This window comes from Chenopodium album, chromosome 23, assembly GCF_948465745.1.
Source record: "Chenopodium album chromosome 23, dcCheAlbu1.1, whole genome shotgun sequence".
Classification (NCBI taxonomy): Eukaryota; Viridiplantae; Streptophyta; class Magnoliopsida; order Caryophyllales; family Amaranthaceae; genus Chenopodium; species Chenopodium album.
Window position 1 is genome coordinate 32,489,195 of NC_137856.1, and position 18,224 is coordinate 32,507,418.

Consider the following 18,224-nt stretch of genomic DNA (forward strand, 5'->3'; position numbering starts at 1 on the left):
CGTGTCGTTCGAGTCCGACCACCACCCCTCAAGTCGATCGATCTTGTCCCACCCCACCCCAACTAGACCCCCCTATACATCATTGATGGGTTACCAAAGCCGCCGCGAATCCCATCCAAATCTACCCTCTCACCAACGCCAAGGCTCATCATGCTCCACCCAAGACCTAGACGTTGACCTTACATGGCCGTTTGGAAAGCTCAATGGGGTCGATAAGGATGACATTCGTGAGACTGCCTACGAGGTGTTCTTCACCTCGTGCAGGTCTTCCCCCGGGTTTGGGGGAAGAACTGCCTTGGCATTCTATTCACATAACAATAACAATAACAACAACAACAACGATCATTATTATGGAGATAATAACGGTCATGTTAATAATAATGGTCGTGGGTCTCCAAGTTCACCAGGGTCAACGCGCGGCAATGGGGTGGGGATGGTGACAAATAGTAAGATAAAGAGGGCGTTGGGATTACGGACTCTTAAGCGAATGCCTTCTAGGAGATCATCCCTAGGTGGAGCCGTTGGTGCCACGGGGTCTAACTCGGGTGCCGGTCCATCTTCACCTCATGCTTATGGACATGTTGTGCATTCACATAGTGCTAGTATACCCGGGATTTCATTCACCGTGCCTAGTAGAACGTCTCGAAAACCTCTAACATCGGCGGAGATCATGAGGCTTCAAATGAGGGTCACTGAGCAAGGTGATAATAGGCTTCGTAAGACGCTTATGAGAACTCTTGTTGGCCAAGTATGTACTATATTATCTATGTTCTTTACATTGATCCTTATTCACCAACATAATACATTGCTACCCCTTTTATCTTTTTTATTATCAATTCTCTCTCATTTATAAGTACTAGATGTTCATCAGTGGTAGAACTAGAAACTTTTATTAGGCGCGTTTATATATGTAAAGGTTCAATCTCGACGATATGTATTGCTAAAATGCTAAGTAGACGTATGTACATCATGTTTGACCTATAACATAGTTTCAAATAACTTATTTGTGAACAAATAAAGCTGATGCTTTTAAAATTTTCATAATATACAAAGGTGTATAATTTTTTGGACTATAATTAAGCATGAATGTGCATTTAACTATGTTCTTTACATTGAAACGAAGGAGTATATAACTATATATATTTGTTTAATTAATCCCAACTAAATCATTATTTTTTTATAAGAATGTACGATGAGTCAATCGAATTCCTACATTTAGGAATGTGATTAAGCATGTAAGTGCATTTAATGCTTGTTTTGACATGCGTAAATCAGGATATTAGGCTATTATTAAAACACAATCCAAAAAATTTAGAGCATGAACAACATATATACCATGATCATATTGTATTGCATCGGTTTTTTAAAGTAAACTGTTTTTGTTAAAGACTTTGGTTGAATTTAATTTGAACAGATGGGCAGACGAGCAGAAACAATAATCCTTCCACTTGAGCTACTTCGTCACTTAAAACCATCAGAATTTCGAGATCATGCTGAGTACCATTTTTGGCAAAAAAGACAGTTAAAAATCCTCGAAACAGGGCTAATTCTCCATCCATCAATCCCACTCGAGCAACGTAACTCTTGTGCTATGAAATTAAGAGAGATCATACGACTCAATGAAGACAAGCCTATTGACACAAGTAAAAATTCCGAAACAATGAAGCAGTTATGCAATTGTGTGTTGTCCTTGGCTTGGCGTGGGGCGAATGGCAATCCTACCGATGTATGTCACTGGGCGGATGGACACCCCCTTAATCTACACCTTTACATTGCATTACTCCATTCGATATTTGACCCTAAGGATGAGACTGGTGTTTTAGATGAAGTCGACGAGTTATTGGAGTTAATGAAAAAGACATGGACTACCTTTGGGATTACTAGGCCTGTCCATAATTTGTGCTTCACTTGGGTGCTTTTCCAACAATATGTGGTAACAGGACAGACTGAACCTGATCTTTTATACGCGACATTAACTATGTTGGTTGAGGTGGCTAATGATGCTAAGAAGCCGGGAGATAGAGAGGAGGCTTATGTGAAAACATTGGCCTCTGTGATGAACTCGATTATTGGATGGTCAGAAAAGAAACTACTTAATTATCATGAGGGGATATGTAAGAGTAATGCTCATGTAATCATGGAGAATCTACTCCCTTTGGTCTTGCAGGCAAGGAAGATATTGGATGAAGATGTATCCGCAACTATTGCTGCTAGGCAAGAACAAGGAGAAGGGAAGGAAACACAACATGAGTTGTCTGGTAATCGAGTTGATTACTACATTCGTTCCTCTGTACGAAATTCATTCTCAAAGGTAAATTGATTTTGGATAGTGTATGATTACTAATGTACAATATTAGTTCTGTAAAAATAATTTCAGTTCTGTAAAATAATTTCAGTTCAGCAAAAATAAGGTTAAGAGAACAGGGTCTTACAGTCATAACTTTTTTGTACAAATAAACTTTTATGCTAGATAGCTTAACATACATACTATAACATGCTTCAGATAGTAGAAGGCATGGATATAGCTGATATGCAACTAGAGGGAGAAAAGGAAGTTAGCGAAGCACTCGTTGCATTAGCACAAAAGACGGAAGAATTGGCTGCAAAGGAGAAAGAAACTTATAGCAACACTTTAAAAAGGTGGCACCCAGTATCTGCAGCAATAGCAGCAGTGACATTACAAAACTGTTACGGCGCTATATTGCAACAATATCTAGCAGGGGTATCGATGCTCACAACGGAGGTAATAAATGTGCTTAATAAAGCTGGAAGGCTTGAGAAAGTTTTAGTGCAAATGGTGGTTGAAGACACTGTTGATTGTGAAGATGGTGGGAAGTCCATTGTTAGAGAGATGGTCCCTTATGAAGTCGACTCTGTCATTATAAGGCTTTTGCGAAAATGGATTGAGGAGAGACTACGCCAAGGGAGAGATAGTGTTCAAAGAGCCAAGGAAACTGAAGTAAGTTCAAATACAAATTCAAAGATATATACTACCTCCGTTTCTTATTGGTTGCAACAAAGGAGTTTTATGTCTCATAAATAATACCCCTTTGTTGCAACTAAAAATAAACGAAAATAATAGTTTTTTAGGCCAAAGTTATACCCTTTTGTTCATATTTAAGAATTAGTGTTAATATAACATTAGTGTTAATCAAATTTTCTTTTTTTTTTTTTTTTTTTTTTTTTTTGTTTTTAATTTAGACATGGAATCCAAAGTCTAAAGCAGAGCCATTTGCACTATCAGCAGTAGAGCTTATGAAAATAGCTAAAGAAACTATTGATGATTTCTTTGAGATTCCAGTTGGTCTTTCTGATGATCTAGTCCAAGATCTTGTGGATGGCCTCGAACGTGTAATTCGAGAATACTCAAGCTTTGTTGCTGGTTGTGGTAAGAGCCTTTTGTTAGTTTCATTCAACAAACATATAATTCTTTGTTGTGATAACATATTTTTGACACTTTGACATATATTTTTTTTTAAGGAACAAAACAAAGTTATGTACCAACACTCCCTCCTCTAACTAGATGCAATCGAGATTCAAAATTTGTCAAACTTTGGAAAAGAGCAGGTTGTAGTGTTGGTATGCAAGATCTCCATCATTACATGGCTGCCATCGAAGGTCATCATGCACGCCCATCGACTAGTCGAGGCACCCAACGCCTCTATATCCGCCTCAACACCTTACATTACCTCCTATCTCACCTCAACTCTCTCGACAAGACACTTGCCCTCTCCCCGCGTGTCAATCCCAACACACAAAAGCGCTACCCTAATAGCCGGAGAAACTTAGGAAACTCTGCTACATACTTTGAGCTTGCTCGTGCCTCAATGCAAGGAGCTATACAACATGTTGCTGAGGTTTCAGCCTATCGACTAATCTTCTTAGACTCAAACTCCATTTTCTATGAGAGCCTTTATGTTTTTAGTGTGTCCAATTCAAGGATTAGGCCTGCTTTGAGGATCCTTAAGCAGAACCTAACTCTATTAGGCGCGATTTTGATTGATCATGCTCAACCACTAGCAGTCAAAGAGGTGATGAAGGCATCATTTGAAGCATACTTAATGGTGTTGCTTGCAGGAGGGTGTACTAGAACGTTTTGTAGGTCGGACTATGATATGATTGGAGAGGATTTCGAGAGCTTGAAAAGGGTTTTTTGCACTAGTGGGGTGGGACTAATAGCCGAGAATGAAGTGGATAAAGAAGCCGAGGTGGTACAAGGAGTGGTTGATCTCATGGGACAGTCCACGGAGCAACTAGTGGAAGATTTTAGCACCGTGGCTTGTGAAAGGAGCGGTATGGGAATGAACGCGACAGGGAAGAAACTACCAATGCCACCAACAACCGGAAGGTGGAATAGATCAGATCCCAATACAATACTAAGAGTATTATGTCATAGAAATGATAGATCAGCAAATCATTTTTTGAAAAGAACATTTCAATTGCCTAAGAGGAGATGATAACAATAACAACAACAATAATGTTTGTAGCTTGAGATCGATCGATGGAGAGTTTGTAAAGTCGGGTGGTGTTTACATGAAAATTGATAGAATAAAAATTGTTGTTCTTTTAAACAATTTTGCTGAAACAAAAAAAAAGAATATAGTTTCATTTTGCACCAGTTTATTGTGAAGGAAATTCAATTGTACAAAAATTATTATATCAATTGTATATCAAATTTCAAAGCATTAACCCTCATTTATATAGAGCTTATACTTGATTTTCGCCTAATATTATGTATATTTTTCGCAATTATCTTATAGCAAGGGTGAGAAGCTCAATCTCATTATCGAACTTTATTCAATACAATTAATAGTCTTAAGCAATAAGCTAGGATTGATAGCGCCTTGAAAACATAGTACAATTATTCATATATTCAATCTCTATTTGACTATTTATGTTGAACTATCTCTATACATAATAGTATAATGGATGACCAATACAACAACAACAACAACAACAACAACAACAACAACAACAACAACAAAAAGACTTGTTTCTAATTTCCTTTTTATTGCTATTGTCAATAATTAGAGTATACATTACACTCTACAATATATCAAAAAATTTGACTACTAAATATACTAATTTTAAGGTACTTGTAATAAATATAACACTATCCTAACACCAAACAAATACTTTCATTTAGAGAATTAGAGTTTTAAGCTTATATTGAAGTACTAATCTCTAAGATCTTCCATCGAATGAGAAATTTCAGCCTTGTAAACATAGCATCTAGCTACAACCAAGAAAAGGAAGAAATTCACCACATTAAGTATCACGAATAGTCCATAGTAATAATCAAGATGAGAGGCATTAAGGTTGTTCAAAATCCATCCATGGTGTCCATGTTGTGCTGTGAGGCGCGAAACTGTTGATAAAAGAAAGCTGCTTAGATAATTTCCTATACCTAGAGTTGTAGTTGAATAAGCGGTTCCAAGGCTCTTCATTCCCTCAGGAGCTTGATCATAGAAGAACTCAAGTTTGGCCACCTCAAGGATTGCATCGGCGACCCCCATGAGCATGAATTGAGGAAGCAAAATAAAAATTGACAATGGAAGTTGAGCACCACTCTCGACCATCCCATGTTCCCTTGCAACACTTAGTCTCTTCCTCTCTACCAAAGATGATATTGTCATGATTATTATGTGAACGATTAGTCCTAGTCCCATTCTTTGAAGCAACGAGATCCCTCTTGGATTTTTGGTCACTTTCCTCATCAATTTCACAAAGATTTTGTCATAAAAGACGATGAAAATGAGCATTGAGATCGTCATAAATCCAGTTAGGCTTGCAGGGGGGATGTGAAACTTGCCTATGCTCCTATCTAGGGTAGTCCCTTGCTTGATGAAAAGGGTGTGTACTTGAGCTACCATGGTACTTGGGACTAAGGTAATGATCAAGATCGGAATCATCCTTAGCATTTGCTTCGTCTCCTCCACTTGTGTAACCGTGCATAGCTTCCAAGGGTCTTTTGAACCATTGACCATCGCGGCTTTGTTAAGGAACCTACACATATATAAAAGTGTTATTCATCATATTTCCTATAATGTGGGTTGTTATGTGTATTCGTTATGTCAACTAAGGTTACATGCCATAGCTATGCAAACAAGTTAATTAAAGATGAGTTTAAATTGTTCACTAACCTCAAGGAAGAAGTTAACTCGATTTTGAACTTCCCATGCTTTGCATACTCATCCAAGTCAATTTCATACAATTGCTTAGTAAAAGGCGCTTTTCGGTTCCTAATGGCAGCCACAATAACCTTTGCCATCCTTGTAACAGGACTACCAGTAGGCAATTTATGCCTATAAAATGGTGTTCCAGCTAAAAAGATTGAGATTGATATTGCAAGCCCAATAGTAGGTAGACCATAGCCCAAAGCCCAGCCCACATTATCTTGGATGTAGACTAGGATTGTGTTGGCAAACAAGGTTCCAAAGAATATGCTAAACATCCACCAATTGAAGAATGATATTTTATGGGCCTTCTCCTTGGGCTCAAAATCGTCGAATTGGTCCGCCCCGATGGTGGAGATGTTGGGCTTTGTCCCACCGGTCCCCACCGCTAGTGTGTAGAGTGCACCATAGAACACACCTAGTTGGAGTGGCGACGCCTTCTTACAATCGGACATTTGGGATTCGTTACACGGGGGTGGTTTTAGTCCGGGGAGTGAAACCGCTAGTGTTAGTACCGACATACCCTAAACAAAGGAGAAAAATAACGAGTAACATTATATATGTTAGTTACGTGACAATTATAAAAAATGAACATTAAAATCTAATGGTTGAAATGGTGAATAGTGTACCGAGAGATAAATGGCACAAGAAATAAGGAAAGTCCAATAACGTCCAAGGTGAGCATCCGCGACATATGCACCTAGAATGGGAGTCATCCAAATGGTACCAACCCAGTTGGTAACATTGTTGGCTGATTGCACAGTTCCTTGATGGAGCTTTCTTGTCATGTACAACACCAAATTTGATGATATACCATAGTATGCCATTCTTTCAAACACCTCGTACGCTGCCCAATCACCATTAATCAAAATCATAAGTCAACAATTGTTAGCGATTACTCCTATCTAGCTACTCAATCATTATTACATACACACCCTTAAATTAAGATGTGCGGGATATAATGGATCAAGAATAATGTATGACAAAATCACGCATTAGTTAATACAGTCGGTCATTCATTAACTTAATATTTTCACATTTAACTCCTTATAAACAACCTTAATCAAGATCCATGAAATTATTTTCCTTATTTTTACGTACTTGTCAGTTAAAATAGCCCCAATTACATCCACCACTTATAATTTGTCAATTGGTCAATGGTTATAAGGAAGTGGTTCTAAGTTCTAACTACATTCCAAAGTTATTGTGGTAGTGGAGTGTGGACCAACTTTGAACTTGACTAATTGCAGCTAGCTTGATAAATGCACAAGAAGATAAAGCATAAGGTCCATAAAAAACAAGTTGGTGGACGTTGTGGAAGATTATATCAACTTGACCAAGTTTTGGAGAACTTAAATGGCATCAATCAGATAAGAATAATCACATAAATATATACTCATTTTTAATGTAAAACACCTTATGATTCTCTTATATATTCAACAAGAACACATTCGATCTTATAGTATTTAGCATCAATAGTATTCTTGTTTATCATGCACTCAATAGAATAATATCTTCATACAATTTGAATTCCAACTACATCATTGAGGCCGACTTTAAGAGGGTGACTATTTAACATCGCCCATTATGATTCAATGGGTGATATTTTAACCTATTATAGTATTTTATTTTTTTAACATGTAGAACATATATTATGTATTTATGTATCATATGAAATTTTATACAAGTAATACCGATGAAGAGATCATTTGATGAATTATTAAACCAATTAAAAGTTAAACTCATTACACCGTATTTGTAACCATTGTTTTAAATTATATACTCTGTATGAGCTATTTGAGTTACCCATTACACCGTATTTGTAACCATTGTTTCAAATTATATACTTTGTATGAGCTATTTGAGTTTAGAGTGTCGGTTAACTACATTATATTAAAACTTGTGATTGAATAACATTTGCATCTTAATAATATATCATTAATCGTTTGATTAGTGTGACTTTTGAACCAAATTATTTCTCATATCATATACATAGATTCAATATTTCTAAAGAAATAATCAAAAAATAATATATGGTACAAATTAGCTTGCATTTTTATTCTAATACTTGAATAAGGTAGTACGATTTGTCAAGACGACTACAATTTCCTATCATACCCAAAAAAATTTAAAATACACCAATTTATTTATAAACCCAATGCAAGGTTCAAGATAAAATCATGAGAATTAGATAATAAACACTAGAAATTTATACACTTTGTTACTTCGTACTGTATTTACCAAGAAACAATCCTACACATTTCAAGATTTATTTATTATTAAAAATATAAACAAACAACAAAAATAAAAAAAAACGTACCAACAACAAAATAACAAGCTTTCCAACCCCCACGTTTGGATCTACGAACAGGGTTTCCTCTAAGATCAACTGTTCCATCCTTTGTGTAATCATCACCACTGCCTTCTTCCACCGCCATCGCCGCCGCCATTATTGATACGATTAAGCGGCTAAACCAGCTTAGTAGAGCTAATATAAGCTTTTTGTGTAGATGTATATATTGTAAGTAATTTCAAAGTCGTGTGTTTTTTTTTCTAGGAACGAAGCTTGCTCATTCCATGGTTGCAGGAGGTTATATATTATCTCTTGCTATTTGTACTCTTTTTGACTCTTTGTAGCATATTTATGTAATACGTACGTGGTACGTCCGCCAAAAATACGAGTTTATTTACACTGTACATGAAATTAACACCACTGACCCACCTATTTATAAGCTAACACACTTGCAAAACGTTAACTTTACATCATACAGGACTATACATAAAAAAATAATACGGAGTATAATACTTCGTACGGAGTACTTCATATAATATATTCCGTATATATATGTGGAGTACTAAGTACCAGGTTTTTTTTTATTAATTTTTTTAAGGTAAGGAGAAAGACCCTGACCGAACTTCAACTCTCACGGTTTTTTTAGTTAGGTATTTGTGGGTCAGACACTTTGAAAGTGAGGGAAAAGGGTAAGGGATCCCCACCCTCAAAGTGTCACTAGTGGACTAAGTATTTTGATTCGGTTATTAGCATTTTGTCCGTCTCAAATTGATTATAACGTATACTTTATTATGGTCGTCAAAGCTATTTATTAAAGGACATGTTAGAATTGGTACAATAATATGTATGTAACTACTCGATCCTCCCGTTCCTGAAATTTCAACTCACTTTGTAATTGTGCGGTTTCCAAATATCCAATGAACATCTTTGACCACGAATAACTCCGGTTGTGTATAAGTGAAAATTGTAAAAAGTTAATATCTAAATTATTTATTACGTAGTATAAGGGGAATCTAATAAGATCTCACATGCTAATTTAACTCTATTTTATACAAGTAGCTCATAAAATGTGGTCACAATTAATTTATTTTGACCACATGAATAATAAGTGAGTCGAATTTTCAGAAATGGAGATAGTATATAATATCAAGTTGTATATCAAAGTTTTACTACTACATGATTAAAGACTATTGATTAATTTCACATTTTCCTTGTTTCTAAAGCTTTCCGATCGAAGACTAAAAATTACTGTGTAATGTGTATTAGATGTTTCACGTTAATTTGGCTGATAGCCTGATATAGGGAATCAGGTAGGCCTAAATCAAATTGCCTAAAGCATGCTTTTCTTCTTTTAGTCAACAATTCAGTTCACAAGGACACAAACACAATGTCGATTATTGGAGTTGGGTACAAAACCAAGTATAAAATCAACTTTGTCAACGACTAGCTTAGTTTGTTTAAGTGTTAAAAGGTACGAGTAGTATGCAAGGCATCTATAACTTTATACTAAAAGCGAAACCAGGAATGACACATGTCATTTCCTGGTTAAAAATTTTCTCTCCAAAAGTTTTTTTTTTTATTTTTTTTATTTTTTTTTTGCCAAAGCTTCTTAGAGAAGTTTTTAATACAAACTATACAATAATAATTCACTTCCTATTTGATAAGCATATCTTATTTATATGCAATAATAGTTTTCTATCTATAACTTGTAATTCAGAGTTATTTTTATTAGTCGTGCATATATTATTCTCTCTATTTTCTTTAGTGTGATAAATTTTTTAATTTGCTTCAAAAAAAAAAAAAAAAAATTATTTTTTTTGTAATTACAGAACTTTCATCCTATTTTGCAATTAGGTTTTTTTTTATAATTAAATAGCAGTCTTAAACTAATGATATGTATTAAAAATTACCGTGCATGGCACGGGACTTAACCTAGTAAAATATTAAAATCAAATCTCGTCTACTTGTACATCAATTATTTTTTGTGACATAAAAAAAATATTCTATGATGTTGATTTCAATCTATGTGGAGGCAATTTACATTTGCAAATCCAGTGTTACAATAATCATCATGAAATAGTCGTCATTGATGCAATTCATCCCTAAGCACGTCCATTGAATCGGAAATTTCAGCCCTATAAACATAAGACCTAGCTATAAGCAAGAAAATGATGAAATTTACCACATTAAGTATCACAAAGAACCCATAGTAATAATCAAGATGAGACGCGTTAAGGTTGTTCAAAATCCACCCTTGGTGTCCATGCTTGGCTGTAAGGCGCGCAACTGTTGATAAGAGGAAACTACTAATATAATTTCCAACACCTATAGTTGTAGTTGAATAAGATGTTCCAAGACTCTTCATTCCCTCAGGAGCTTGATCATAGAAGAACTCGAGTTTTGCCACTTCTAGGACTGCATCAGCAACCCCTAAGAGAACGAATTGAGGGAGTAAAATGAAAATTGTTAAAGGAAGTTGTGCACCACTTTCAACCATACCATGTTCCCTTGCAAAACTAAGTCTTCTCCTCTCTACTAATGATGAAACTATCATGATGATTGTGTGAAGTACTAGTCCAAGTCCCATTCTTTGAAGCAATGTAATCCCTCTTGGATTTTTGGTTAGTTTTCTCATGAATTTTACGAAGATTTTGTCATATAGGACGACACAAACGAGCATTGAGAATGTTGTAAAGCCGGTTAGGCATGCTGGTGGGATGTGGAACTTGCCTATGCTCCTATCCAATGTAGTACCTTGCTTGACAAAAAGGGTTTGTCCTTGAGCTAACATCGTGCTTGGGATGAAGGTAGTAATCAAGATTGGAAGCATTCTTATCATTTGCTTCGTCTCTTCCACTTGTGTAACCGTGCATAACTTCCAAGGATCCTTTGAACCATTGACTACCGCGGCTTTGTCTAGGAACCTACAAACAGCCATGTATTATAAATAGATGATTTTATCATCATATTGTCTAGTTATTTGCAATCATAGCCAATTTTTTTTTATCTACATAACAGTCCATCACACAATATGGTACGTTGAATATTTTGTCATAGTATGTAACACCTTAATGTTACAAAAACACCATATTATAATTACATGCTTACTAAAAATTGAGATTGAGTTTCAAGTCATTATTTTTAATCACTAACCTTAAAGAAGAAGTCGATTCCACTCTGAACATCCCGTTCTTGGTGTATTCATCCAAGTCAAGCTCGTACAATTGCTTAAGATCACTAGGGAACGACGCGTTCCTGTTCCTAATGGCAGCCACAATAACCTTAGCCATCTTTGTGAAGGGACTTCCAGTAGGCAATCTATGCCTATAAAAGGGACTTCCAGATAAAAATACTAAAATGGATATGGCAAGCCCAATAGTCGGTAGCGCGTACCCAAGAGTCCAGCCCACATTGTCTTGGACATAGACTAGGATTGTGTTAGCAAACAAGGTTCCAAAGAAAATACTAAACTCCCACCAATTGAAGAATGAGAGTTTTTGGGCCTTCTCTTTGGGCTCAAAATCATCAAATTGGTCTGCCCCAATTGTTGAGATATTGGGCTTGGTCCCACCAGTCCCAACTGCTAAGATATAGAGTGCACCATAAAATACAGATAGTTGAAGTGGTGAGGCCTTCTTACAATTGGACATTTGGGCTTCACTGCAAGGAGGTGGTTTAAGCCCAGGAAGTGAAACTGCTAGTGTTAGAAGTGACATTCCCTACACAAAAAAAGATAATGCAAAATTTAGGTCAGGATCTCTTCGCCTGAAATAAGATGAATTAATTTTGAATTTTTCTAAGGTTTGATATGTATATATGGTCGGTCTAATATGATAATTTGATTGAACTTTGATTGTATTTGTACAATTATGTTATACGGAATAATAATGATGCTCTCAAGTGGGTTAAGAGATTAAAGAAATATATTACCGAGAGATAAATGGCACAAGAAATGAGAAAAGTTCGATAACGTCCAAGGTAGGCATCAGCGATATAAGCACCGATGATTGGAGTCATCCAAATAGTGCCTACCCAGTTGGTTACATTGTTGGCTGACTCCACTGTTCCTTGGTGAAGTTTTCTTGTCATGTACAACACCAAATTTGATGATATTCCATAGTATGCCATTCTTTCAAACACCTCATACACTGCATGCAGTGCATAGTCACCCAAAAATTATCAAATGTATGTAATTTTTCTAAAGAAATCTTCATATATAGAAACATCTATCAAAATTTCTCAAAAAATTCCCTAGCAGGATTCGAACCGTGGTCTTACAATTTGACTATCAAAGTATCAATCACAACAAGATACGTAGTAAAAGTTAAGGATGTCATTTGATACATTGTAGGTATATCATTAATTTCATTAGCTTTGGTAATTATCTTTAGTTTTAGTAATTTATTATTTCTATCCTTTAGTAAACATATCAATCAATATATAGCTGTAATCGTTACATACGTTAGTCATAAACTCGTAAATAAATAAATAAACTTGTGACATCAAATGACCAAATGAGGCGACGGTGTTGTCAAGAATATAAACAATGAAAACAAAAATCAAAAACCAAAGATAGAAAATAGAAAAATAGAAAATCATTTTGAAAAGTAAAAATAGAAATCAGAAAAGGTGGTTTTTCACTTTTTTTTGTTGTTAGTTATAAAAACCAATTTTCACTTATTTCAAGTTTAATAAAGTTCATATAATTTTAATTTAGAAAAATGAAAATCAAGTGAATAAAACACACTCTTACAGTAATACCGAATAAGCTTTTAATTGCGTATAACATTGGTATAATTCAATTCCAAATATACTATGAACGAAATACATTCGATTTTATTTTTTTTCATGCTATGCATGACAACAAACCCTCATGAAAAAGAAAGAAAATTTCAACATAACTAATTTCTCCGTTTCATATCGATTTTCCTAATTTGACTAATTATGTATCACAAAAAAAAATTATTTCAAATAGAAAGAACATTATGAAATGGAAGGAGTAATAGACATCTAGTTTTGACTCTTTTCTCATTGCTAGCTAGTGACTACTCCTTATAAATGGATGATTCGGCTATAAGAAGAATAGAACAAAGAGAAGAACACAAAAACATACCAACAAAAAAGTAGCAAGCTCTCCAACCACCACGCTTGGATCTACGAACAAGGTTACCTTTGAGATCAACCGTTCCATCTTTTGTGTAATCATCAATTTCTGCTTCTTCAATAGCCATTGCTAGATGACCTTTAATTAATTGAATGATTGGCTGCCTAGTTAGTAATTAGCTAAGTAAAACAAACTAGGTAGCAGCTAATGTGGGTATCTTGGGATTCCTATCTTCAATGTTTTTGAACGGAAGTAGCTCTTTGGTTGTTAGTGAATTAGAGATTATATAAATACTAATAATACTATATAGTCTATAATTTAATATTATCATTGTTAGGATTTTTGTTTTGATACTCTCAATGTGATGTGTGTGCATGTATTTATCAATTATTATGCCACTGTGTCACCTTGTTTGAGTCATCTACACTCGTTTTCATTTTATAAGCTTACGACACGTTTGGTATAAGAACAAGAAATAAAAATAAATAAATAAACTAAAATATAATAACATTGTTGTAAAATTAAACTAATTGACATGAACTATGGTTCAAATGGTCGCCTTCATCTATTTTGTACTATGTCACTTATTGTTTTGGAGTTCATGGTATAGTCAAATTGGTTTAGTTAGTTTATGTATGTTTGTTTCCTCAATTTTAGGATGTTTGTTATTATCATAATACAAGTAGCTTGTATATACAATTAATAAAATGTAGTCTTTTATCTTTTCTCTCAAAGCTCTACTAGCTCCTCAATTATGGCTGCTCATCTTCTTCTCTTCTTGCTTTCTACTTACTCAGAACATGCCATGAAAGTTACTAGCACACTAGCTGTAAATATGTTGCATACATGAGCATATTATTAATTTGAATGTGAAATATATGCTTGTTTCATTATGAATTACGACATATAAAGTACTTCGTACCTTCTTTATACTAAGAAAGGACAAGTCGATTTTTCAATCTACAGAATCTATTTTCTTAGGTTAAATTTTGAACTTAACCCTTATGTCATTTCGTGTCGAAAGTTACAGGGATGTCGTTTTTAAACAGTTGCAACACGAGTATACATTATTGATTATACAAACCAAATATCGGTCAAACATAGCTTTCGTAGTAATTTTGTTAACTATTCCTTGACATCTTAGAAGCAAAATTTATCACTCACACAATCACACTACATATATACTCGTTGTTATCATCATCATCATTCATCTTCCCCGCAAATTCGTAAACCTCATCCAATAACCTCACTTAGCCCAACAATGGCGTCTTCAGCATACACCTTATCAGTAGTAGAGAACCTTCAAGAAGCCAAGAAAAAATCTGGAAAATCTTTCAACCAAATTGCTTCTGAAACTGGTCTTACCAATGTTTATGTAGCCCAGCTTCTTCGACGCCAAGCCCAATTGAAGCCCGATACTGCCCCTAAACTTCGGGCTGCTTTACCCGAATTGACTGATGATCATATTGAGCATATGATGAGACCTCCTTTTAGATCTTATGATCCTGATTTGACCCAAGAACCCGCCATTTATAGGTCTTTTTCTCTCTCCTATTGTTATGAAATTTTGAAATTTGGTTTTGATTTTTCTGGGTTTTTAGTTTTATCATCTGGGTTAGTTTTAATTGGTTGATTTTGAGTGATTGTGTTGTTGATTATTGAAATTTGGGTTTGGTTTTTCTGGGTTATTAGTATTATCATCTGGGTTAGGGTTTAATTCGTTGATTACTAAGTGATTATGTTGTTGATTATTGAAATTTGTGTTTGGTTTTGATGGGTAACATGTTGCGGAATTATTGGTTAATTAATTGACCTATGTAATTTAATTGAATAGAATTACTTGATTTTTTAATTGATTATTCTGGGTTATTTTGTTGATTGTATGCTGGACCACTACTACTGATATCCAATTTGAGATTTTGTATGATTTGTAATTACATAGTAGTAATTTTATTTGGCATAATTTTGATCAGTTTCGAAGGATTAATCATTGATTTGCCCATTTAGTAGCTAAATGGAGATAAAGTTGCTTAATTGTCAGTAGAATGAAGAAATTTTTAAGAGATGGAAAGTTATTAGGTTGACTTGTGAGTATGTGCTCCTGTATGGTATGGCAAATATGAAGTACTCACACAATTCTGTATGAAATTCATGATGGATTGAAGAAGGTTGAATTGGTCTATAGAAGTTATATTTGTTAAAACTCCTGGAGAACAGCTGTAGAATTACTATGCACCCAAGTCCGCTGATGAAAAGCTTGGCTGGAAGTTCAATTGAATGGAGTAGTTTGTGCTGCATTGGTATTAAGCATGGCTTTGGTGCTGTTTTGGTTTTATTGAATGGAATATTTTAGTGTTCTTTATTCAGTTGGTTATTCCTGTGGCCGTTGTGGATAATGCCGCTGTAGAAAAGCGCACTTAACCATGCTAAACATGGACTTGCTAGGGAGTAGAAACTCCTCCTCAGTGATCTTGATCTCATTGATAAGCCTGTGGTTTGGAATGGGATGATGAAATTCCTATGATTATCTTTGATAATTGTTTGCTGGGTCTTGCTGTTATAATGCATTACCCAATTACACTGGACTTTTTCTCTACCACCCCCTCCCCCTCTAAGTATATGAAAATTTCCTACTTGTTTTTTTTTTAAGACTAATATGATCCAAATTCTTGATTGAATATAAAAATAGTGGTGCAAAATTTTGTTTCCGACCTTCCTTTTAGTTTATTTCTGCTTTAATAATGCATTGGTTTCCATATACTCTCCTTTTTAATAATGTCATGTCTACAGGTTGCATGAAGCAACCATGCATTTTGGTGAGAGCATAAAAGAAATCATCAACGAGGAGTTTGGTGATGGCATGTAAGGATCTAACTCTACTCTTGCTCCTAGCTCATATACTACATTTGTGCTCTTTCTCTCCTCTTTGATTGCTATATTCGCTCTGTTCAGCTTACCTTTTTGTGGAAATTTGAGATGTTTGTGTATAGTTGTTGGTTCTATTTTATCTGTTTTCTTTGGACTTACACAAATGCGGATTAAAGAAATGCTGACTATCGAATGTTTAATCCCAATTACTGACAATTTAAGCTCCTCCAAACTAAGAGGGTTACCCGGTTAGGATACAAGATAATTGATCCCTTATTGTAATTTTCATTATCATATAGATCGTCTTGCAATTAGCCAATGGTATACCATTATTACTTTTGGGCCTTCTTGCAAACCTTTTTTAATGCAGTCTCTATACTAGATTAACACAGGCTCATTCAGCAGTTCATGTTCACTAATCATTATACAATCAGTTGAACTCTTAATATACTTCCCATCCACTAGGGGCATGTTAACCTACCAAATCTTATATTATGTCATGCAATGTACAAAGTGTTGCTCTTGCCCTCAATATGGCTCAGGATATAAGTTGGTCATTTGTTGTTGGCTTGTCATTGATTTACTCCGTACTTACATTCCATGCTTCTGTTCCATATTAAGAATATTAATTTTGTTTGCTGACATTTTGTATTGGTTGTTCATTTGATTCTTGTTTAGCATGTCAGCCATAGATTTCTATTGCTCGGTCGATAAGGTCAAAGGCGTTGATGGAAAGGACAGGGTTGTGGTTACTTTTGATGGGAAGTATTTGCCATACACTGAGCAGGTCAGTTGGATTTATCATATTCACTCTTTTTCTGATACTAAAAAGTCTCCTTGTAAGTTTGAACATTGTAGTACCTTTCGTGTTGTAGCCTGATACTAAATTTAGATTTATTTATTTATGTAAGATGGAAACATTCAAACACTAATTATGTACAGATAGGCGTTTAAATGGTTAAAAACTTGCAAATTTGACCACTGTTATTAGTTTCATATTAGAACAGAGCTGAACTGCACTTATTGGAGCTGAACTTAACTGAACTGAACTTATTAGAATAGAATTGAACTGAAAATAATCTGAAGAGAACAGACCCTTAGCTAGTTGGGAAAAAAGGTAATGGATTTTTTGGTTGTAATTTGGTGTGAGATCTTCCATATGGATGTCTAAGATGGTGCTTTACTAGCAAAGTCACTTTGGATTTGTCAATATTCTTTAGCGAACATCACCATTAACGCCCATATTTTTACGTGGTAATGAGTGATGATGTAATCAATGAAGGAAATGCTTCCTTCGTAGTGGTGATACCTCTTCTTAGACCTTCATGCTGGGATTATGTTGTCTTACACTATTATTTTTGTTGCCATTCCCTGATACAGAGCATGTTATTACCTAATTCCAAACACACTATCTCTATTCCAATTTGTTTGATATTGTTTCATTTATATGTTGTTTGATATTTACGCGAAGTTAACATGTTTGCATTTTCTCACTTCCAGAAGTCAGAGCACATGCTATCAAGAGCAAGAAATTGAGGACAATGAAGAATCCTCGTACAAAGTTGTTCTTCCCTGTCATTTGATGTAAATGAAGTCATATTCATCAAGAGCACTGCAAGTTCTGCGACTATTGCTGCCAAAAACATTAATGTGTAGTATGTACTTAAGTAAGTTGTTTTGTGTAAAAGCTTTTTCTTTCTCAATTGATTTTGAATTATCATTGTGTCAATAATGCTATTGGGAAACACTCATGCAATAAAAATAAGTTATGTTGTTTGTACTA

At 34.9% G+C, this 18,224-nt stretch overlaps 4 protein-coding genes across 4 annotated transcripts; 2 read left to right on the forward strand and 2 right to left on the reverse strand.

Moving 5' to 3' along the window:
* The first annotated feature begins 85 nt into the window (after window positions 1-85).
* Window positions 86-4,457, forward strand: LOC145609459 (protein unc-13 homolog). Its single transcript, XM_081664938.1, has 5 exons — window positions 86-748; window positions 1,415-2,311; window positions 2,504-2,959; window positions 3,202-3,388; window positions 3,481-4,457. The coding sequence occupies exons 1-5, from the start codon at window positions 86-88 to the stop codon at window positions 4,455-4,457; spliced, it is 3,180 nt and encodes a 1,059-aa protein (XP_081521064.1).
* A 376-nt stretch (window positions 4,458-4,833) lies between these two features.
* Window positions 4,834-8,841, reverse strand: LOC145607793 (protein NRT1/ PTR FAMILY 5.2-like). Its single transcript, XM_081663385.1, has 4 exons — window positions 8,497-8,841; window positions 6,806-7,023; window positions 6,144-6,700; window positions 4,834-6,006 (listed from the first exon to the last, which is right to left on the reverse strand). The coding sequence occupies exons 1-4, from the start codon at window positions 8,624-8,626 to the stop codon at window positions 5,178-5,180; spliced, it is 1,734 nt and encodes a 577-aa protein (XP_081519511.1). The 5' UTR covers window positions 8,627-8,841; the 3' UTR covers window positions 4,834-5,177.
* A 1,708-nt stretch (window positions 8,842-10,549) lies between these two features.
* On the reverse strand, window positions 10,550-13,700 carry LOC145608350 (protein NRT1/ PTR FAMILY 5.2-like). The gene is made up of 4 exons (XM_081663962.1): window positions 13,583-13,700; window positions 12,400-12,617; window positions 11,623-12,188; window positions 10,550-11,393 (listed from the first exon to the last, which is right to left on the reverse strand). Exons 1-4 carry the CDS (start codon window positions 13,698-13,700, stop codon window positions 10,553-10,555), a joined length of 1,743 nt encoding a protein of 580 aa, XP_081520088.1. The 3' UTR covers window positions 10,550-10,552.
* Window positions 13,701-14,720: 1,020 nt separating this feature from the next.
* LOC145608523 (cyanate hydratase-like) lies at window positions 14,721-18,224 on the forward strand. Its single transcript, XM_081664138.1, has 4 exons — window positions 14,721-15,109; window positions 16,364-16,435; window positions 17,120-17,228; window positions 17,942-18,224. Exons 1-4 carry the CDS (start codon window positions 14,835-14,837, stop codon window positions 17,975-17,977), a joined length of 492 nt encoding a protein of 163 aa, XP_081520264.1. The 5' UTR covers window positions 14,721-14,834; the 3' UTR covers window positions 17,978-18,224.